The sequence below is a fragment of the Lytechinus variegatus genome, chromosome 17 (genome assembly GCF_018143015.1).
Source record: "Lytechinus variegatus isolate NC3 chromosome 17, Lvar_3.0, whole genome shotgun sequence".
NCBI classification, from domain to species: Eukaryota; Metazoa; Echinodermata; class Echinoidea; order Temnopleuroida; family Toxopneustidae; genus Lytechinus; species Lytechinus variegatus.
In genome coordinates, this window is record NC_054756.1 from 14620936 (window position 1) to 14644510 (window position 23575).

At 36.6% G+C, this 23575-nt stretch overlaps 1 protein-coding gene across 1 annotated transcript; it reads left to right on the top strand.

The window, feature by feature from the left end:
- The first annotated feature begins 619 nt into the window (after positions 1–619).
- On the top strand, positions 620–22915 carry LOC121430630 (replication termination factor 2-like). Its single transcript, XM_041627945.1, has 8 exons — positions 620–806; positions 6465–6559; positions 11006–11087; positions 11795–11931; positions 12944–13022; positions 17949–18062; positions 18633–18696; positions 20281–22915. Exons 1-8 carry the CDS (start codon positions 738–740, stop codon positions 20571–20573), a joined length of 933 nt encoding a protein of 310 aa, XP_041483879.1. The 5' UTR covers positions 620–737; the 3' UTR covers positions 20574–22915.
- The last annotated feature ends 660 nt before the right edge of the window (positions 22916–23575 follow it).

A 23575-nucleotide genomic window follows, 5' to 3' on the forward strand; every position in this document is an offset into this window, starting at 1 on the left:
ATTTATGTACAGTATGCATAAGAGAGGTCCTAGAAGAGACCCCTGAGGTACACCACATGTAACAGTTTGCAAGCTGGAATTAGTTCTATTAAAAAATACAAAATGTCTCCTGTCAGTGAGATAACTCCTAAACCACTCAAGGGCAACTTACACCTCTTACTCCATAATGGGATAACTTATGTAGCAAAATTTTATGATCAACTGTATCAAAAGCTTTGGAAAAATCTAAGAATATACCAGTTGTGCTCAAGTAACTATCCAAGGCAGTGGCAACCTTATCAACAAAGTGCAAAATGGCATGTGTAGTTGTATGCTTCTCGCGAAACCCAAATTGAAAATTCGAAAGATATTTGACTTTTTAAAGAAATGTATGACCTTAATTTTTGCATATATGAGTTTTTCAAGGATTTTTGAAAAAGATGTCAAGATGTCTGATCATTTCGCTCTCCTCCCCTCTTCTTCTCCTTCTTGTTTTCTGTTTCGTTTTTTATTTTTCTATATATCTTTTTTTTTTAATGAGGATGGGAACGTTTCCCCATTCCTGCATTAACTGTAAACTGTTTTGGGGTCTGGAGGGCCGAGGAAGAGAAAAAGAAACAAACTTGCACAAAAATGCACGCTGATGGCGCTATCAATTTGTTGTTTCCTTGTCTGTGGCTTTCGAGTGTCGTCGTCATCCAAACCCGGGGTAGAGTCTACATTTCAGGAAAATTTAGGTCGTGAAAATTATTTTTAGAATGGGAGGAGATGGAGGAAGCATTCCTGGCCGTCAGGATCTTGTCAGGACAAAGAGAAGACCTGAAAAGGTGAGAAAAAATGCGTTTGTTATTCTCGAGAATTTTTCACAGTCCCACTCGCAGTGATCTGTGACTGTGTAAAATCAAAGGACAAGTAAAAAAAAAGAAAGTAGGGTATAGATCCACCCATGGGTAGCCAGGCGGTGAATATATTTTCCGTACATGGGAACGCTATGGGGCATGAATTATGCATAAGTTGAGCTAAAAAACTGAAGTGCGCAGGCGCTTGGACTTGGAATCATTGAAGCTAATATGCAACGGCAGTCTGTACTTTACAGGAAGAAGAAGAAGAAGCTTCATCAATTTGTACATGAAACTGAGAATGGACGAGCACTCTCCCCCTGACGCTTTCTCAAGTTTCGATTTCTCTCTTCGCCTCTCTCTTGCAATTTCCCTTCCCCTCTCTGTCTTCACACACACTCTCTATTTCTTTATGAATCATGAATGAATTGACTCGCCCCCCCTCCATCTATATCTCTGTTTTTTTCTCTATCGATGGCCAAGTTCTTTGCCCCCCCCCCCCCCCCGTCTAGCATACAATCTCTCTCCCCCTTCCCAGCCTCTCTAGCACAATCTCTGTTTCGGCGCTAATGCAGTTTCGCACCGGCTGGTTACCAGCATACCTCATCACCAATATTTGTTCCCAAATATCATGACAAGTCTCTCAGTCACATTTCGATGTCAATATATCCACCACTTTTCAAAATATCGTTATCGGGAATGGCTGTATTTCGGCTTCGATCTCAACGTTGTTGATCGACACGGCATAGACATCCCTTCGCAGATCGCTTGGATTCACCATGCACCGTAATGTTGATATGAACTGAAGTTAGCAACCAAATCATGCGAAAATGTGGCGAACATACTGCCAGCATGCCGCATGCGAATCTATGTTCGCATGATTTGGTTGCTAACTTCAGTTCATATCAACATTACGGTGCACGGTGAATCCAAGCGATCTGCGAAGCGATGTCGATCAACGACGTTGAGATCGAAGCCGAAATACAGCCATTCCCGATCACAATATTTTGAAAAGTGGTGGATATGCTGTTTCTTTATAAAACATGAATGAATGGACTCGAGTATTGCCCTCATCACCCCCCCCCCCTCCATCTCAATCTCTGTTCCTTTGGCTATAATGGCCAAGTTCTTTGCCCCCCCCCTCTAGCAAACAATCTCTCTCCCCCTACCCAGCCTCTCTGCACCATCTCTGTTTCTCTTCATTTGATTTCATTGAAGTTCTATCATGAACTTAAATTAACAAGCAGATTGAAACTTTGTTTAAGTATTAAAGGAGTTTCCGTCATTTGGCCTCGATTTTGAAAATCTATTCTTCAAGAAAAGACCTTTCATCATGCAACTTTGTCTGTTGAAAGGCACTTACCATAACATTTACGGATTTTAAATATCAACAAAATTGACGGAGATGAAAAATAATCCCTAAAAGATTCATTAAAACTCTAAACTGACAAAAAAATGTCATGAAAATAGCACTGAGAAAATAATATATCAATTAAATGTAAAGTTAAAAAAATCAAGTAGTTTTGATTGTGCCTTCCGTGTATCTACAGGCAAATCATTTTACTCCCGAAAAAAGATTAATCATCCTGAATCCTTGAAAAATTGAAATATTTGCATTTTAGATAACATCTTGTCATCTTTTCACCACTCTTTTTTTGTGTGTGTTTTTGCACCAGACTTTTCTTCAGGGTGAACTTATTTCAGCGATGCAAAACAGGCCATTGCTTGGCAATTACTTGGCAATTCAGTGAAACAATTGCATCGCAAACATTATCTTATAAAATAATACTATTAATATAGTTATTTATGCTAGGGCATTTTTAAATTACTCTCCATTAGAGAGCGCCATACCTGGGGCGTTAACAGCATTCTCAAAACTTGATCTTCTTCAATGAATTATTTTTTTCCTTGCAGTTGCTCGTATTTAGTGTTTTCAATCTATTTTTTAAGTTGTTTACATCTGCTGGCCTGCATATCATTAATTACTTTGTGATGCGTGCTTCATCTAATAGAGTGTTTATTTTAAAATAAATGCATATTTCAAATACATTGTATATTTAGCAAGGATAACAGTTTTGGCTTGTTGTGTAAATATAGGAACGGTGTTTCTTATGCAGTATTTGCTATTACTTACCTTCTCCACTTCGATGTTTTGAACTTTTTATTGTCATTATTATAATTATTATCATTATTATCATTATTATTATTATTATCAAGTCCTGTTTTTACAGGGAATAGTCTGCAGACTGTTCTCCCAGGCTGCATGGGGCCCTGTTACATGTGTATAAGCAAAGAAACAAAAACAGAACAATACAACAAGAAGAAAATAGGCCTATAGAAAATATTGTGAGTTTTCAAAAAGACAAAATAGAAATCACTTTGACCCTAGCGGTTGTCAAATTAATGAACTACGTCTGGTAAAAGCAAAGTGAATGAAGGGGTTCAAACCTGGAATATTACACGACTTAAACTTAAAAAAAACTTTAAAAAAAAAGAGTAAGAGGAGGGGGGGGGGTGTGACACTAAAGAGAAAGGAACAGAGATTGAGATGGAGGATGGGGGGGGGGGGGGGGTTGGTGAGGACATTATTTTTTATTATTATTTATTTCTGTTTTATTTCAGCAGGGTAGCCCTTTCAATTACAAAACTGCTCTACCAAGGGGCCCTGTAAAATAAAAAGACAAATACATATAAATAACAATTTGCACACAAAAAACTTCAAACTGAATACTTAAATACAAATATTTACTCAAGAAAAATCCCATTAAATTAAAATTAAAAAACTTAAATCACATACAAGCATTAAGTTTAAATTAAATCTAAAAAACACAACTATAATATTTACATTTAATCACAGTTAACACTGCTTTTTAAAATTCGGAGCTAGAGTTAAAATTCTAGATTGTTTCTTAAATATTGGAAAAGAAGTTACAGTTTGCATATTCTGGGGTAAACTGTTCCATAGATTTAAACCATAAAAATGCAAAGATTTCTTGTAATACTCTGTTCGAGGTGTTTTGATTTTTAATGGGCAAGAATGTGCATATCGAGTTTGAAAGTTAATATCACGATAAACAATAGTTTCCTTCAAATATGTTGAAAATAAATCATTAATTAAACATGAGGTAGGTCGGATACTGTTGTCTTTGTACAATGGTTTGTCAGTTTAATTGGGTGCGAAAAACATTGGAAGGTACATGTATTGAAAAATCAGCATTAAAAATCAAACGAGCATACTTGTTTTGGAGCTTTTGTATTTTCTTAATATTGCACTTACTAGTTCTGCCCCAAATAACGATACCGTAATCAATATGTGGCAAGATTAATGCATTATATAACATGATTAAAATATTTTGCGGATTATTGTGCTTTATCTGTCTGATACAACCAATTATTCTTGAAATCTTCGTAAATACTTATTCAATATGTTTGTTCCATGAAAAACAATCATCAAGAACAACACCTAAATATTTGAATTCATGAAGCTGCTCGATAATTTCTTTTTTATATTTTATAATCAAATTAGCATTTTAACTTTCCTTTTTGACCCAATCAACATACTTTTGCATTTCTTTAAATTCAATTCTACATGTAATTTACCGGTATTAGATTCTACCCAGTTACATATCTTGGTAAATTCTTTTTGGAGTAATTTATTCAGATTATTCATTATGCGAGTCCGTTCATTCATGTTTCATAAATAAACAGAGAGTGCAAGAAAGAGTGAGGGGGGGGAAGAACTTGACCATCATAGAGAAAGAAACAGAGATATAGATGGAGGGGGGTGATGAGGACATTACGGCGAGTCAATTCATTCATGATTCATAAAGAAACAGAGAGCGTGTGTGAAGACGGGGTGAAGACAGAGAGGGGAAGGGAGATTGTAAGAGAGAGGCGAAGAGAGAAATCAAAACTTGAGAAAGCGTCAGGGGGAGAGTGCTCGTTAATTCGTTCATGTACAAATTGATAAAGCTTTAGAACAATTGCAAGTCCAAGCGCCTGCACAATTCAGTTTTTTAGCTCAACTTATGAATAATTCATGCACCATAGCGTTCCCATGTACGGAAAAAAATATTCGCAGCCAGGCGTTTCTAGAGAGTGAAAATCATTTACTGACGTACATGTAAGGTTACTCTTAATGAAGCCAGGTATTCCTATATATTCACGTGCGTGTAGGCCGCCAAAACCTGGCTGAAACTTTCGCCCCCGAGATTTCTACTTTCCTTCAAAAAGATCTAGCCCTAAATCATGTACATGGGATAAAACTTCATTCCCGACATTTCTACACCCTCGTTGTTATTTTTAAACAAGAATTCATAAAAAAAATGAGAAAAATATCATGACAACACGCTTCTGTAACGTTGGCGAAGAACAATAGGAGACAAGATGGCGGCGTAAACATTGGGCAAGTCTCTTCCGTCTTGTCATGATATTTTTCTAATTTTTTTGATGAACTTTTTTTTATGTCGGAAATGAAGTTTTATCCCATGTATGGTAGGGGGTCCTAAAGCTGCGCGGGTCCTAAAGCTACGCACCACTCATCGCGCACGCAGTTTTTATGGCAAATGCGCACTCTGTGTGTGGAACTGTGACTGCAGAGTGACGAACGATTCCTATTCATTTTTTTCCACAGAGGCTGCAGTAAATCTCTAAATGCAGAGAAAACCAACAACTGTTTGGAATTTTGGAGTTATATTCGCTTTAATTTCATTTTATCCTATAATAATTTGAATATATTTTAGAAATTGAGGCACAGGAAATACTATTTTTTGGCATGATAAATCGAGTGCGTAGCTTTAGGACCCCTTCTACATCGGGCGGCAAATTCAAGAGGTGTTCGGAAAACACGGCGGGATTTTCGTATTAGTGAGTTTTGCGATATTTTCTTCTTGGTTAATGATCTTTAGAATGTTTGCCACAAATTGGTGAAATATAATTTCTTGAAATATAACAATTGGGACAGTATTTATTGTTTGAAAACAAAGTGCGTAGCTTTAGGTCCCCCCATCATACATGATTTAGGGCTAGATCTTTTAGAAGGAAAGTAGAAATCTCGGGGGCGAAAGTTAGCCTGGAGGTGTCTAGGGAGTAAAAGTCATCTACTCTACGTAGGGTTACTCCCCAATGACGCCTGGGATCCCAAGCTATATTCACCCATGTACGGGTACAAAGCCTGAAACTTTCGCCCCCGAGATTTCTACTTTCCCTCTAAAAGATCTAGCCCTAAAACATGTACATGGGGTCCAACTTCATTTCCAACATTTCTGCGATATTGATTTCATTTTTAAAGAAGAATTCATTAAAAAAAACAAGAAATTTGTTATGAAAAGATGGGAAGAGCTAACGGCCGTGTTTACGTCGCCATCTTGATTTCTTTGTCTTCCGCTTGGCGACAGCAGGCAAATCGCGAATTGCCTGGTCTATTTTTTTAATAAATAACATTTCAACTCCCCTCCGAAGCTATATTTTTCCCTCGGGGAGAGGAAATGTTACATTCAAACTCTAGGTACATGTAGGTAATATCTGTATAATATTAGTCACTCCTAGTACAAATGAGGTCAAAGCAACTGTAATGAATAAAAATGAAATTGATGAACAGCTTGCATTTCTTTTACAAATGCTTATTTTCATGGTTACATATTTCAGGCTGATCAGAACATGGAGAGGGTCGCAAGATGGCATCATTGTGCCCTTACACAAGAAAAGCTGAGGCAACCAATTGTGGCTTGTGAGCTAGGAAGGTTTGTATTATTTCTCTATTTCGCTACTTTCAAAAGTTCCAGCCTCCAGGATTTATTTCAATATTTGTTTCTTGCTAGCTCTTTAATTTTGATGTTTTGATAAACTGTGCCATATTTGTATCATTTGCCATTAAATTGGTTATTTTTATGGTTGAAAGGAATTGAAATTAAAATTTTCGACAGTTACGGTTGCCTCTATCTGGATTACCCCCATCCCTAATTGAAATCATGAAATTCAGACCTGCCAACCAGTACGTTTTAGGCGTATTTAGTACGTTTTTGCAACCAAAATATGGCAGTACGTTTTTTTCTTTATTTACAAAATCGTATGTGTCTTTCATAAAACGATCATAGAGTATGTATTATACACAGCGTGTGACACTTAAACCAGTCCGACAGTCCCAGACAGGTAGAAATCACTGTCGGGCCAGTATTAACTTGTTGCATGAAAAGAACAATTAAATTCTTGCCTACAAGCACACGTTTAACTCTTACTATGCCAGGTCCAATACCCCTCTAGTGCCAGGGATATTCGAGGAATCCTAAATTGACCGAAACGTAAGCAAAGACTGATTTTAAAACGGTAATAACTCTTTACCCGTACGTTGTATAATGAAAACTTCTACACATGAAATGATGCATGGTTCATGGACTTTATGATCATGTTATGACCTTTCAAATTTGCGTTTGGAAAAATTGAGAAAAGATGAAATATTTTACATTGTTTTTTTCAATAAGTAAAACCTAGAAAATTATGATTTCATGAACATTTCAAAGAGTAAATAACCCAAGGAATTTTAGAGATACCAAGAAATTAAGAAGATGAAATGAAAGTTCAATGTTTACCCTTTCAAATGACGTATCTATTGATGTAACTGAACAAACAAAAATGTGAAAAATAATGTTCTTTTGAATGAAATACTATTTTGCTATTCAAGTTATTTCCTCTGAAATACGTGAGGGTTTATACACACACAATTGAAACCGTCCTTTTCCAAAAAAGGGCATTGTCGTCGATCAAGTGACCAATCACAGCACAGCTGCGATTCCCACGCAAACACACGCAGTAATATATAAGAACCATGTATCTTCACAGTGCAGCCAACCGTAACCTTACATTTGTGTAGTCTTCAAAACAAGACCCTGTAATTTTTATTAGAATGCGCGGTATTCCGCTACAAAATTATTAGTGCAGAATAAATTTTATGTCATTTCAATTCTTGTCAATATTGTCGTAATGCAAAACATGCTTTGGAAAAATCGTAACCTGGATACGATTTGTAGTGTGCGATGCACTCAACTATATACTGTTTTGGATAATGTAGGCGATTTCTATCCAGTGTCGGCAACAAACATTTGCGACCCAGACAACTATCGTTCTATCATGAATCAGTGTAAAGTTTGGTCATATTTTGTCAGGGTGTATTCGTCGTACATACGGTCTCGTACTGTAACAAAGTTATTGCCAGTCACAAGGAGACAAAATATAGAAATCTAAAGATGATATATTGAAATATAGATAAAGAGGGATCGGACAGATTCAATACTAATAATTCAATAAAAATTGCGTTCATAAACTCCGAAAATAATCCGCATTATTTTTACGAGCGCCCTTCCTGATAAAGGAGGATAATCGTAATGGAAACCGCACACACCCCTCTGATGCAGTTGCGTTTGAAAAGGGTGACCTTATGACCGCTCCATGGCAATTACCCGCATCAACAATATTCGTCAAATTTCCTGTAATCTAAATGATGATCATGATGATACGGATGATGGTAAAGATGCCATGGATAATGTCGAGAATGATAACAAGAAATCAAGGGGGAAACAGCACACCTACACCACCACGACCACCAGCACAAACACTGGCATCGTTACTTCCACTTATCAAAAGCATAAAGAAAAACAAATAGTTTAAAATAAATAAATCAACTTGTAGCTGAAGCCTACTTTGCATATTTAGAAATAAAGGATAAAGATGAAATTTAAGATTGAAGAAATGTATAGGCTATATAATCCTTGACAAATCAAACATACAGAAAATTGAAAGATAAAAGAGGAAAAAGAAATAACGAAGCGATGGGGTGTGAAGGTAGAAATTACTAACAATTTGTAGAAATTTAGATCTTTATCATTTGTTGAACCTTTGTTTATTCAAATAATATGTTTGTAATGGATCATCTATCGGAAAAGTAAGATAATGCTTTCGACAATATCAGAAATTCTGTTTACTACACCTCTTATTTGTGATATCGATAATTACCACGTCATTGAAAATATTAATCTGGTAAGGATTAATTTTACTTCCCCTTTCCTGAAAAAAAAATGAAATGGACATCATTTGCTGTTCAAATTATATATAAGTGACACCACTAAACTTCTTTATAACGTGCATTGTCAATATTTTATTCATGCGGTAGGACTTATGCACAATCAACAAACTCGATATGTTAGTACATTTTCAATTATCAAATTTGCTTGATATATTATTTTTTTTCATTTAGTAGTAATCCAGTTTATGCTACCAGATTTGCCATATGAGCTCAGCGTGTAGGGATATATACCCATTATCTTTTTGCTGGCAAAAAAGGAGAAACAAAAGAAAGCGTATCGTTGGATTGATTGATATAAATTATTTCTTGCTAATAAAACAAATGAGGAAGAATAAAAAAACGCATTACAGAAAATACATGACATTCACAGAATTTTGTATATAAAAGGTCATGAAAAGTGCGTTTACTCGTTTGATTCGCTCAATCACATTTATCTTTTGTTTTTTATCTTCCTTACACCCATCATATTTTTTATTTCGCCCTTGCCACATTGACAACATATATTTTGTTGATGATCAAAATAATATTTAGGTTTCTTTCCGTAACCGATGCAAATTTGATGTTTATTTTTTCCACCAAACTTGGTTCGTAATTTGGTGTTGTTATCAAATTTGCTTGATTCATTTTTTTCATTTAGTAGTATATGATATCAGATTTGACATATGAGCTCAGCGTGTAGGGGTATTTACCCATCATCTTTTTTGCTGGCAAAAAGGGAAAATCAAAAGAAAGCGCATCATCGGAAGAAATGATACATTGATTAATATGAATTATTTCTCGCTAATAAAACAAATAAGAATTAAAAAAAAACGCATTGCGGAAAATGCATGACATTCACAGAATTTTGTAAATAAAAGATCACACACATCATACTTTTTATTTCGCCCTTGCCGCATTGACTTTTAAAATTCAATAACTTTGTTATTTGTTATCCGGTTTTGATGAATTTTTCGGTATTTTGCCCAGTGAATCCTGCCCTATTTATAAAACTATAAATACTTTCAGCCCGGACCATCCCTTTAATGATAATAAGAATAAGGTGAAGGAGAAAAATATCGAAAATGATAATAATAATTAAAATAACAATAATGATAATAATGATAATAGTCATACTAATAATGATAATAATAATAACAATAATGAATGAATGAATAAACAATGAGTGTGATGATTGCAGTGCGACGAGAGTTGGAAATGACAGCCTTCTTTACTCATATATTCATAACGAGAACAATTTTGTGAGAATGCAAAAAACACAGTATAAAACCTCCCCCCCCCCAAATAAAAAAAAATCATCTCCCCAAACCGTGCACATTTGCAGGCACAAAAAAGCCTCGACACAAGAATACTACCATACCGGCCTGCAAAAGACCCGATCGATAACTTATGAATATTTATGTTACAATAGCGAATGGGCGAGTAGTGCTGGGTGAGGAACATCGTACCGCTCTGTCATTGGTCAATTCCGAGCTGAATGCCTTCGCACACTCGCCTTTGCTCTGCCCATAGAAGTACGTGTATTGCTACACACAACCGTTATACACGTTTCTATAGGGGAAATCTTGATTCAGATCGCGGCAATATCCAAAATCAACTCTTCAAAATAATGATGCAAAAATACAATTTTACTCAAAAAATGTCTATGTAAACCACTATTTTTTATATGATAAAATGAATTGTGAATTCCTTGCCAGTATAACAACATAAAAAACACAGAATATGGTGTTGATTTCCTGGCTGTAAAATTGGTTAAACAAAAAAAATGGCCTATGGGCACAAATAGCTGCCAATGGCGCTTAAAGAGTTAAAAGGGTGAATTATCAAGTTCTCAAGTAGAGTCATTTCACACGCTTTTTTCACCGATCTCACTGCAACAGGCTGGAGATTGTTACGTTGAGACAAATTTTTAATAATACTCTTTTTTGTCAAAATGTATTTTTTTCCATATATTATAATTTTGTTGGTTGTAGAAGATTAGCAGGTCTGGTTGGAGCAGTTGGATGTGTATCGGAGTTGAGGAAAACCACCAGTATTCTCTCTGGTTGCAATCCCCTTTCTTCCCAGCTTTCTAATTTCTGAGAAATATTTCTGTATTCCTCTTTTTATTCAGGTTATACAACAAGGAGGCGGTACTTGAATTTTTGCTTGACAAATCGAATTCCGAGTCGGCGCAACATTTGAAGAGTCTGAAGGTAATGCTGGAGAATAAGATAAGACATCCCCTTCCCCCACTATTAAAGTACAACAGACTGAATGCAAATGATTTTGAAAATCCTGTGATTCTTGATGTTGTGGATAGTTTTTTCTGGTCAAATAATTGGTATTGAAATACTTTTCAGCATGAGAACAAATGTCTTCTGTTGCTTGTGAAAAAGATAGATGCAGTTACAGGTGTAGCTTTTCAGAAAAAAAGGTACTGTAATTTACATACCCAAGCATTCCAGAAAAAAAGGAAACCTTATACCTTTTTTGTCCTATTCCCTGATTTAGAAAGTGCTTTTATCCCCAAGAGGGCTATGTATACTGAAACAAAAATAACTTGGAATTGAAGTTCGTAACTGAAGTTTTTCTATAAATTATACCCACACGTATTTGACTCTAGTTCTCATCTTTTACATGTGAATCATGACATTGAATGAAACTGGATATTTAGACTTTAGGCTTCATTTGATTTATGCTCAATATAAAGTTGTTCAATCTCATAATATGATCATTCTGCTTTTTATATGTTCTTTGGTCAGGAGAGGACCCAAAGAAGCTGATCTTGACCGATCCTGCTGATGATCATTTTTAGGTTTTCCTAAATTCAATACGGGCTAAGGTCTACATTTGATTTTTGTTCAATGATTTGTACCATCTTTTAATATGATAATGCTACTGTATTATTACTCTCTAACAGGACGTGAAGCAGCTGAACTTGACCGACAATCCTGCTTACAAAGGTCATAAAGGAGATAAAGGCGATGGTTACGTAGACCGACAAACTGCTCCTTATATCTGCCCTGTTACTGGTTTGGAGATGAATGGAAAGTATAGGTAAGTAGTAACTCATTCAGGAAAAATGAAAGAGTTCTTTGAAATCACATTTGATCAACTTTTATTCAAATTAGCAATACTTTTTTTTCTTGATAATACTACATTCTTCATTTCAAACTCAATACATTTCCAGGGTGACCAGACATTCTGTATTTCTTGGGATCGTCCTGTATTTTGCTCCTTTGTCCCGGCGTCCCAGCAAACCCTTCCCGGGATGCCTATTTATCCCGTATTTAGGAAAATTGAACAAAATATAAACAGTACATAGAAAAGGGAAGAATTTTCATCAAATAATCAACAGAGAATGAAGCAGAGATCAATAAAATTGAATAATGTAAAAGTTCTGCAGTGATTTTCGTGCTACCCAATAATGCAAACGAATAGTTACAGAATTTTTTTTACAAGTCTAACATTTTGTAGCCTTCTGTGTTCATTTTTGTTTAAAATTAAGACCTGGGTTGGTCGATCTGCTCGTGCTTTGTCCCGTATTTCATTTTTGTGAAATCTGGTCACCCCCGTACATGTATCTATCAAATCAGCAAATATTGACAATTTTTTGTTGTTGAAAGTTTTATATTTTTGTTACAAATAGTCGAAATGTATATGAAATTGATGAGGTCAATCATGATTCTCTATGAGACAGGGCCCAAATAAATCCTTAGAAAATATGCTATGCAAGGTGAAGCATGGATGTATGATCAGTGACATGTTAGGCCTATCCATAATTGGTTTTGAGAAGTGATTTCAGTATGGCCTTGCTATACATGCTGTGGACTTGTATCGAAGCCTACTGTTGCTCTGATCTTGTACATCCTTTTGTGTGTGTTCTCGAGCAGTTTTCGTCTAAAACATTATTGCTATTAAATGAAAAGAAGTTATTAGTATTATTATCAAAAGAACGGAAGATGAAAATAATATTTGAAAAATGAATATTTAATTAAAATATTAGAAGCAAAATACATTCAAGAAATGTGTTCAGTTTTGTTTGTGATAATGTTTTTTCTTCTTATAGGTTTTGTTTTCTCTGGCGCTGTGGATGTGTAGTTTCAGAAAAAGCGTTCAAAGAGGTCAAATCAACCGTGTGTCACAAGGTAAGATAATTGCAAGTCAAAGGGGAAGTGTACTCTAACAAAAACTTTGTTTTCAAAATAGCAGAAAGAATAATAAACAAAAAAGGTGAAGGTTTGAGGAAAATCCATTCAAAATTAAGAAGTTTATTAGAATTTCAATCTTTTTATTTGTGACATCTTAAACAAGCAGCTGCCCTATATTTTACATGTAGGTAATATAGAATGCATAAATTTAATATTTTAATGGTTCTTGGTTACTTGTTTTTTTATTTTTTGGAGCGAGTGTGACATCTTTTGTGTATTGATATACTGAAGGTAGAATAAAAACCATTTTCAAGTTTCTGAAAAATAAAATTTCATTGATTTTTTTTACCATACAACATGTAAGAAAGCTACTCACATATGACGTCACATATCAAATAATTGAAATTACAAAACTTTTTTATTCTTTGATGGATTTTCCTCGCAGCTTCGCCAATATTTTTGAATTATTTTTTTCTGCTATATTCAAAATAAACTTTTGGGCAGGTTAAACTTCTCCTTAAAAGCTCTTTATAAATTTGATTACCGGTACATAATTGTACCGAGCCCCAGGCGGCGGAAAATAACCTGGCCAACTCAGGTAACCTGAGAGGGTAGTGGGACCCTGATGGAGGAAATGCCATCTAAAGGCGGAGGAATCATAATTGATCAACGGCATCCACAACTCACCAACATGCAACTGTGGCCAGCATGGTGAGTCAAGGCCACACCCCCTCAAGACTATGGCAGCACAAAGAAAGAAATGGCCCTCAGTCCCCAGCAGCTCTGGATTGCCCAGCTACGGGAGCGGCTGTGGTAAGGAAGGAGCAGAGGGTGCTAAGAATCTCTGGGCTAGGACAGGCTCCTTAAAGGATGTGACCATCTGTACATATAATGTACGTTCCCTTTTAGGAGAGGATAGGCTATATGATCTGGAAAAAGAACTAGGCAACATCACATGGGACATAGTCGGATTGTGTGAGGTTAGACGCCGTGGGGAACATCTACAACAACTAAAAAGTGGACATTTGCTGTACACAAGGGGAAAGGAGGAAAGTAGCATAGGAGGGGTGGGTTTCCTTATTCACAAGACCATAGCATCCAATGTCATTAGCTACAAGAGCACTTCAGACAGAGTATCCCAGATTATCCTAAAAATCTCCAAGAAACAAACCATGAAAATCATCCAAGTATACCTTCCAACTTCTAGCCATGCGGACGAAGAGGTTGATATGGTCTATGAGGAAATTGCTAAACTACTTGATGAAGACAAAGCAAATTTTACTATAGTTATGGGAGATTTCAATTCTAAAGTTGGTAAAAGGGAAGATAATAGTGAGATGATGCTAGGTAAATTTGGAATAGGCACTAGGAATGATAGGGGAGATCGTCTACTGGAATTTGCTTCATGCAGAGGTCTTAAGGTAATGAACTCTTTCTTCAAGAAAAAGGAACATCGAAAATGGACTTGGCAAAGCCCAAATGGCACTACCAGGAACGAAATCGATTTTATTCTAACAAACAGACCGGACATCATCACAGACGTTTCCGTGCTAAATCGTTTCAATACTGGAAGTGACCACAGGCTTGTGAGAGCTAAAATACATGTCAATTTCAAGCTAGAAAGAAGTAAACTAATAAGGAAGAAGAATGCCAGCCTAAATGTGGACAAACTTAAACAATGTAAGGATGAGTTTCAACTACAGCTAAGAAACAGATTCCAAGTGCTTCAGGATGAAGTAAACCAGGAAGATATTAATGATATCTATAATAAATATTCTCACACTGTCCAAACTTGTGCTCTTGAGATAGCAGGTAAAAGGGAAAATCAAACAACTGACAAGATCACAAAGGAGACACTCGATCTGATGGGAAAAAGGAGACAGATGAAGATATCAACACAGAAGGATAGCATAGAGTATACAGAACTGTGTAAAACAATAAGAAAACGTATGAAAAGTGAAATTCGCAGCTTCAACATAAAGAAAGTCCAAGAGACCATAACAAATAATAGCAGCTATAAAGCAACCAAACGTAAACTCTCCAGTGGGAAATCACAACTGATAGCTATTAAAGGGGAGGATGGAAGTGTTATTCATGACAGAGACCAGATAATTAATCATGTGAAGATTTTCTTTCAACACTTGTACTCCAGCAAGGTCCATGTTGATGCACCAATCATTGCTCGAGATGCAGATGAGGACATAACTCCAGTAGGAGTAGATGAGGTTGCTAAAGCCTTACAAGAAATGAAGCGTGGTAAAGCACCAGGCAGCGATGAGGTGCTGGTGGATGTCCTTAAAGATGGAGGCGATGTCATCTTAGAACAGCTGGCCAAGCTGTTTACACTCTGTTTAGTAAAAACACAAACACCAGACAGCTGGAACAATGCAATCATAATCCTCATCCACAAGAAAGGAGACATAAAGGATATTAAAAACTATAGGCTAATTAGCTTACTTTCAAACACCTCCAAATTATTTACAAAAGTCCTAACAAACAGAATCACTGGAACTCTAGATTTTAATCAACCGAGGGAACAAGCCGGATTCAGAAGTGGTTTCTCTACTGCAGACCATCTCCACACACTAAACCAATTATTAGAGAAGACTTGCGAATACAGACAACCCTTGTGTGTGGCATTTGTAGACTTTGCACAAGCTTTTGATAGTGTAGAATTTCAGGCAGTAATAACAGCCTTACAGGTACAAGGTGTGCACCATAGCTACATTAAACTAATTCAGGAAATGTATAGCCAAGCAACTGCAACCATTCACCTGCACAAAGACAGTGATGAATTCCCCATTAACAGAGGAGTGCGACAGGGAGATACCATTTCACCCAAACTGTTCAACGCTGCACTGGAGGAAATAATACGTAAAATAGACTGGGAAAGTACAGGGCTAAACATTGATGGCGAGTGTCTCCATCACCTAAGGTTTGCCGATGATATCATTCTAATCACTGATGATGGCCTCAAGCTAGAAAATATGCTTAACGATCTCAACACTGAAAGTAACAAAGTAGGGCTGAAGATCAACATGAAAAAGACAAAAGTAATGTTCAACAAATTTGCTACGGAGCAAAGAATCATAATGGATAATTCTGAAATCGAGAGAGTAGATCATTATATCTACCTTGGGCAACATGTCAGAATGGATCATGAACAACTGGGAGAAGTTAAAAGGAGGACAAGAGCTGGATGGATCGCTTTTGGGAATTTCAATGACATTATGAAGAGCAATATGCCAATTTGCCTTAAAAAAAAAGTCTTTAATCAATGTGTTATACTGGCAATGACCTATGGTTCCGAAACCTGGTCTGTAACAAAGAAAATGGAACAGAAATTAAAAACCACTCAACACAGTATGGAACGTATAATGCTAGGGATATCAAAACGCGATAGGAAAACCATACAATGGATTAGGAGCCAGACTAAAGTAATAGACATAATCAAAGCAATTAAATCAATGAAATGGAGATGGGCTGGCCACCTTGCAAGATCACATGATAATAGGTGGACCAAACGCATCACAGAATGGAGACCATGGCTAGGATCATGAAATCGGGGTAGACAGAAATTGAGATGGAGTGACGAGCTCACAAAATTCATTGGTATAAATTGGATTGCGTCAGCACAAGACAAGCACCTTTGGCACCAACTTGAGGAGGCCTTCGCCCTGCAGTGGGCTGAACATGGCTGATATGATGATGATGACATAATTGTAGCTCAGTTTATGCTATATATATTCGTAAGGTGGCCTCTCTTGCAGCGATTACAATTCACCTCTGATATGATTGGCAAGTTTAGCTGCCTTAAAACTTGAGTGACTGTTTCATTAGAGTTGTAATTTCTTATGAGTCCTGGGGGGTGTTTCATGAAAATTGTCAGCACTGACTAAATAGTCGGTGCTGACAATTTCAGTGAAAACCTTGGTTTTGATTGGCTGTGAGGCACTTGCCTCTGACTGTTGCTATGGTAACTGTCGGAGAAAGCCAACTTGTCAGTGCTGACAACTTTCATGAAATGCTCCCCTGATGACGGACAGTTGGCTGCAAGGGACGTTTAGACACCTCATTGGTTCTATTAACTCTGCTCATGTACTCATCGCCATTCATCTACTCTTCACTGCCAGGTATTCTCAACTCAATCTTCCAGTCAATGCCACTAGAACTTCTCATCTCATTTCATCTCATCCAATCTCATCCAACTTGTCTGGTTTAATCATGAAAGATATTTCTCATTATCCCCTTAGTGGACCATTTTTCTCATGAATTCTGTAATCTGATTGGTCGATTTGTTTGTGAGACAAACCTGTATTTACCTATTATTCTTGGTAACAACAATCGAAGAGGTAATATGAGCTCGTATCATCCATTTGGTGTTTAGCTGTTTTTGTTTTAATGTTGATTTTGTTGTCATGCGCATGCCCAGTGCTGATTTCAACCATGTAATATGAGACCGTATCACATGCTGCGCACAACTATTCGCGCATCAGTTTCAATTGCAAAGTGCACATTTTCTTTAATGTGATCTTTGTGATGTCATACATGACTTCCTTTCAAAAATCACTCTGCAGTTTTTGCATTTTTTAAAGTTCTATTTCATTGATTTACCTTATTCTTCATTCCTGTGTTTCTCAGCTAATCAACACCAAGGATTGTGGTCAGATCTAACAGTATGTCAGACGACCAATGTAGGTCAAATGCCCCCTTGGTCCTTCTATTTCTCCATCATCTTCTGCCTTCAATCCTTACATACAGTCTATCTTTTCTGGTTTGTCAGAACTCATCATGTAGTCTACATTCAAAGAATGTTGACATACCTTTTCTCTCCATCTTCATCATTTTAAATACTATGAAATCATATTCTCTGCAACTACAGGCACTTAGCTTTTGAAAATGTTTGTTTTCCTTTCATTGTAGTGCGGCAAAGATTTCTCCGTTGAAGATGGAATACTCATCAATGGTTCTGATGAAGATGTTAAAATCCTGACGGAACAGATGAACAAAAGGAGAGCATTGGCCAAAGAATTAAAGGTATGTGATATTAAAGTTCTTTGAACCTTAACCCAATGGCTTATTAATTCTGCAATTTCCTTTAGTCTTGTTTTAGGTTCTGTTGTTGAAAGGGGGCAAAAATGCCAGAACATTTTGAGCTGATTTTACACATGCCATGAGGAGACAAACTCTTCTTTTTTGGAATTTATTTTGGGATAGTGTTTGCGACATGTATTTTAATTTGATTTAAAGCAATGACAGAAAGCATGGATTTAATGTAGAAGCAATGCATCCTACATGTACTCATGTTACTGTTTTCCCTTTTTCTTATTATAGTCATCCACTTTGCCTCATGGGATTGTTTGATTTACTACTAGTCTTCTTTTTTTGACTCAGATTCAATTGAGTTTCAAATTTATCATGTCTGTTTTTATAAAAAATGATAATAATAATATAATAATTTAATTTCTATACCATAATTTCAGTATTAATTGTTTTCATCTTGTACTTCTAGTTGTTTTTTTCGTAATTGTTTCTTGTTTTTTTTACAAGGTTTCATTTTACGTGAACTACTTCAAATTTTGAATTATCATTTTCTCTTCTTTTCAGAAAGCAAAGAAGGCCCAGAAGAGGAAAGTGGATGATGACAGACCCCCAGACGAAACAAAAAGCGGTAAGCTGAAAGCATGGGAGGAGTGTAGGAGGGTGGGGTTAAGGATGGAACGAATCTTGCAAAATGGAAGTAGGGCACTGATGGATCCAGGGGGGGGGGGCAAAGCCAGCCCATGGCCCCCCCCTTTTTGAGAGGCACTATTAAAAATTTTAACATCAAAATGCCATTAAAAATAGAAGTTTACCTCCCCTTTTGAAAGTGAAGACACTTTTTTTTTGATTGTCAAAATTTTTTGTGGATAAAATGTTCTTGAATTTTAGTTAAAACCTTTTTTCTTTTGCTTGTCAACTTTTTTTCCTCGGAAAATCTGCCCCCCCTCCTTGGAAAATCCTGGATCCGCCCTTAAGTAGGGGGTAAAAGTCATTGCTGTGAGTGTAATATCAATCCAGCCTCAGGGTCTGCTTTTAATGAGCTAATTTAGCTAACTCAGAACATACTGATTATCAAATTACCTATGAGATGACAGAAGCCTATGGATGACCTTTGGTTATGTGTTTTACACTGTGTTTTCTCAGGAGAAAAAATATTGAATATGGACTGAAATGTAACATTTATGAACTTCAGATTGGATTCAGTCATAACTTGATGGTTATGCCATGACTTCTGGAAAGAAAATAGTAATTTGACAATAAGGGGAAAAAAAGACCAGTGGACAGGCTGCTGTGTTTGACATACATGTGCAGTAGTAGAAAATTCAAATCAAAGTCAAATTGAGATTTGTCTCATGTATTTAAGAGATAGCAGGGAATAATTTTCCTGGTATCGCATCACAATTTGCTCCACATTTTTGAAAGACTGCTATGCATAAAGTCTTGAAGGTTGTCAGCACTGACAAGTGGTCATTCTTGCATAGTTTACCTTAGTAACAGTCATTGACCAGTGCTTTTTAGCCAATCGAAACCAATGATATCACTGATATTGCCAGTGCTCACAATTAAGATGGTCCTTACGACTTACAGTGTAAAGAATTGTTATGGACAGTTCTTAGTCTTCGAGGATGGGTCTTTATTCAAGAGCTACATACGATTATATTCTATATCAATTAAAGTAACAGGAGAGACATATCTTTAAGGAAGAAATTCCTCCAATGCCAGAGCGCCTGTAGGCAGCACGGCTACAGCCGGGGTAATAATAATGATAGCATTATTGTAATGCGCATATACATATAGAAATTGCGCAATATAAGTGTGCAATTATTATAAAGAAAGTCAATGATTCAGATGGCTTTGCAGTTCAGGACACCCTTATATGGTCTATGGCTACATGGTGTCATTAACAGCTCATCATGCTCCAAGCGGTCTAATTTCATTTTTGCTATACAACTAGTGTATCTTTTCACCATTTTGATAGACAATCGACTGGGGTTGATTTTCACTTAGGCTGAGTTGAAGTTGTAATAAGACCGAAATTAGCCAAATATGTGTTTAGACCTTTCCAAGTGGACAAAATGAATGTTGACCAAATGGGTTAAATCTGAATGAAGATAACTCATCTGAAAATTAAGACATCATAGTTTTCCACCAATCGTGCATGAATTTTCATTTTGAATTACACCTTTAAATTTCTTTTTCATTCAATAAACAGAAACCGGCGCAAAGAGTGGTACCAGCAGCGATAAACTCTCTATCCAGACTGGCAACCTCAAGAAATTCATTCCTGGTAAAACCGAAGGCGTCACGTCTGGGGCAACAAACAAAAAGCCTGAGGATGTCCCTGGAAGGTCACACAAGAAGGATCTAGACCCATCCACCACAAGGCCAGAATATGACTCAAAGAAGACCAAGGTGTACAAGTCCCTCTTCCTACCCAAGAATAAAGATGAAGGAGAGAAGTCGCCGTGGGTCACCTACAACCCATACTATGCTATGAGGAACTGAACATCCTTTTTGATTACCTACATGTACAATATGAACTGTGTCATGCAGATCGGTATAGGTGCCCTTTGGGTGAAGAATAGGGTGATTTTAGTCTAAGGAGACCAAGGCGTACAAGTCCCTCTTCCTACCTAAGAAGAAAGATGACCGAGAGAAATCCCCTTTGGTGACCTACAGTCCTTATTATGCTAGGAGGAACTGAACTGTACTTCTGCACATATTTATCCTTTTGGGTTACCTCTAATATTTACTGTGCAATGTGGAACTTGAGAGTGTCCTGTATCGTCAAGCAGAGTTTATTTTAGACATGGGCGATGAAGCTATCTGAGTCCCTTTTCCTATCCAAGAATAAAGATGCGGGAGAGAAGCCGCCTTTGATGACATAGATTCAAAGGTGTAGCATTGTTTTGGATGAGCGGATAAACCCCAATACCATGAACCACAGGGTCCGGGGTTTGAATCCTACCGCAGCACTTATGTCCTTTGGCAAGGTATTTATCTACATTTGCCACTCTCAATCCAGGTATTAAATGGGTACCTGGTATGAAGGAATTCCTTGAATGCTTGAGCGCCCGATCAGGGTAGCCGTGCTAAAGCCAGTATAACATAGTCATATTAAGCAGGACTATCTTGTGTCAAAGAGTAAAGATGAAAAACTTGCCTATATTTTTTTTATTAAAGGTGAATTACATGTACAAAGGTCACTTTGTGTCATGTATACTGTCTCGAGGTGGTGCTGCACCAGCCCGAGTTTGCTCAATCTCAAGATTTTAGCCCGATCTGGCCTCTTCGCGATTAATCTCGAGATTCAAGAAACTCCATCTCCACCAGCGCAAGAAGAGCAATTCATGCTCGAGCAAGGCATCGCATTATGGTCCGACGCTGTGAATAAATAATCTTGAGTGCATCTGCACCTGCGATTTAGCGGGATGAATCGTAAATAGCACGCTACTTACAAATAACCTTAAGTTGACTAAGGATTGCAATGTCGAGATCAATCCAGCTAACTATCGTGATGATTGTGTCTCCAGTACAAATAATCTAGAGATTTTTCAGATCGGGATAATTGGCCGGATCAGAAATAGCACGATTATCTGAAAACTCGGGCTGATGCAGACGGCCCTATATTCTCCCTCTTTCTTAATCCCCCTCTCTTTCCCATCTCTCTATGTGTCTCTGTCTCTCTCTTTTTTTATGCTTCTGCCCACCATAGGCATTTGTTTTGGGGTTGTCCAGTTTTTTAACTTGAAATAACTCAAGAACTAATAAACACTGTTCTCACTATATTTTGTAAAACTAGATTATTGGAAACTAGTTTAGGAAACAAGTTTGGAAGGATGCTTTGTTATCGTTATCATCTGATCACCCAAAAGTGTTTTTTGAAACCATGTAAAGTGGTCTTTTCGCTTCGGGAATGCTCTAAAGTAGGGTGACATGTTGTACACGAAATTTGAGAACGGCACCAGAGACATTCTACACATTATGTGGAGTAGCGTGCTCAAAACATGGGAAGATTTCTTCCTGAAGAGCGGTTGTGTCCTCACTTTTGCTACAATCAGTTTAACGAGGCAAAGAGATCTTGAAAACTCGCGAGGTGGTTTTCAGAACAGGTTTGGAAGACGCTTCCAAGACCGTTTTCGACAATTCTCTTTCCACTAAACTAGTTTCCATTATTCTACATTTAGCTTTAGGATGGTAATAAGAGTGGGTTCTTCAACAGATGTATGTAGACCCAGTTTGAGTTTGATTTGAATTTATCATAACTCTTTGTTAGATGGAATCCTAAATGGCCCTGTCTTACAAATCAAATCCAATTTTGGATTGATTTCAAATTATGTAACTAGGAATTGTGATTAATCTAAAAGTGCATCTGTTCACCAGAAGGTACTAGGCTCGAAGACAGACATTTTCCTCTATTTTAATGTGCTGTTTCTTTTTACTTATCTTTACTTTTAGTTTTTGCTGTCTTCTAAGCGCCTTTAGCATCTAATCAAAATGGAAAAGATACTTTATAAATTCTATGTATTATTACTATTATCTCATAATTTCAGTTTGATTTGGATCTTTTCACAACTCCGTGAAAGACAGGGGCCTTGATAAACAATTTTGATCCAAGTACATGACTTGTATATGTGGTTATGATATGAATAATTTTTTGTTTCCAAATGTTTTATGGAAAATGTACATTATGAAAATAGAATATCCAATTACTATTTGAAGGTTAACCTTATATTATAATCCCAGGTTTATCGTAATTACTGAAAAAATATGAAATATTGAAACAAAATAATTATATTGTGGTTGGCCTGGTATCTTCATGTATATAAAAGTGACTTTTCCTTTGACATCATGCTCTTTTACAAGTCTTCCTCTTTTTGTGTCATAGGGGATATCAGAGGAGGGATGTTGTTTTTCATGCAGCATGAGGTTGATGTCGATTGAGCTTTCAGATGATGGGAGTTTTGTTTATATCGATGATGATACTGAGGAAGTGGATGATAGTGGTGGTAAATGTATTCTTCATGGGGTAATTGCTGAAGATGATGAAAACATTTTTGGAGTTGGTGGTGAAAGTCTCTTTAGTTTTGGTAAATCTCCCTCCCCTTCCCCCTAAAGAAAAAAAAGGAATTTTTTTTTCATTTATAGTGGAATTTTGTTATTTTTCTTTGTTTTGAAAAATGTGCCTTTTTTCAAAAGAGGAAGTACCCTTTTTTTCTACCCCCCCTCCTGACTTTAAACTTCGCTTCACCGTCCCTGATGAAACTCCATGGTGTCTTAGTAGCAAGTAGTTTAATGATTGATGTAAATGGAGCCTCATGAAAGGAATGGTGAAAACGATGTGAATTATCTTTTTTAAAAGGAAAACATGACCAAATGGCAGATTGATCAGATATTTGGTAAAAATTTTGATGGAAAAGATAGTAAGAAGGCAGTTTACAAAAGAAAAATAGAATAAACACAAGAAAATGAGGGATACAAAATCCCTACAATCTAATCAATCCATC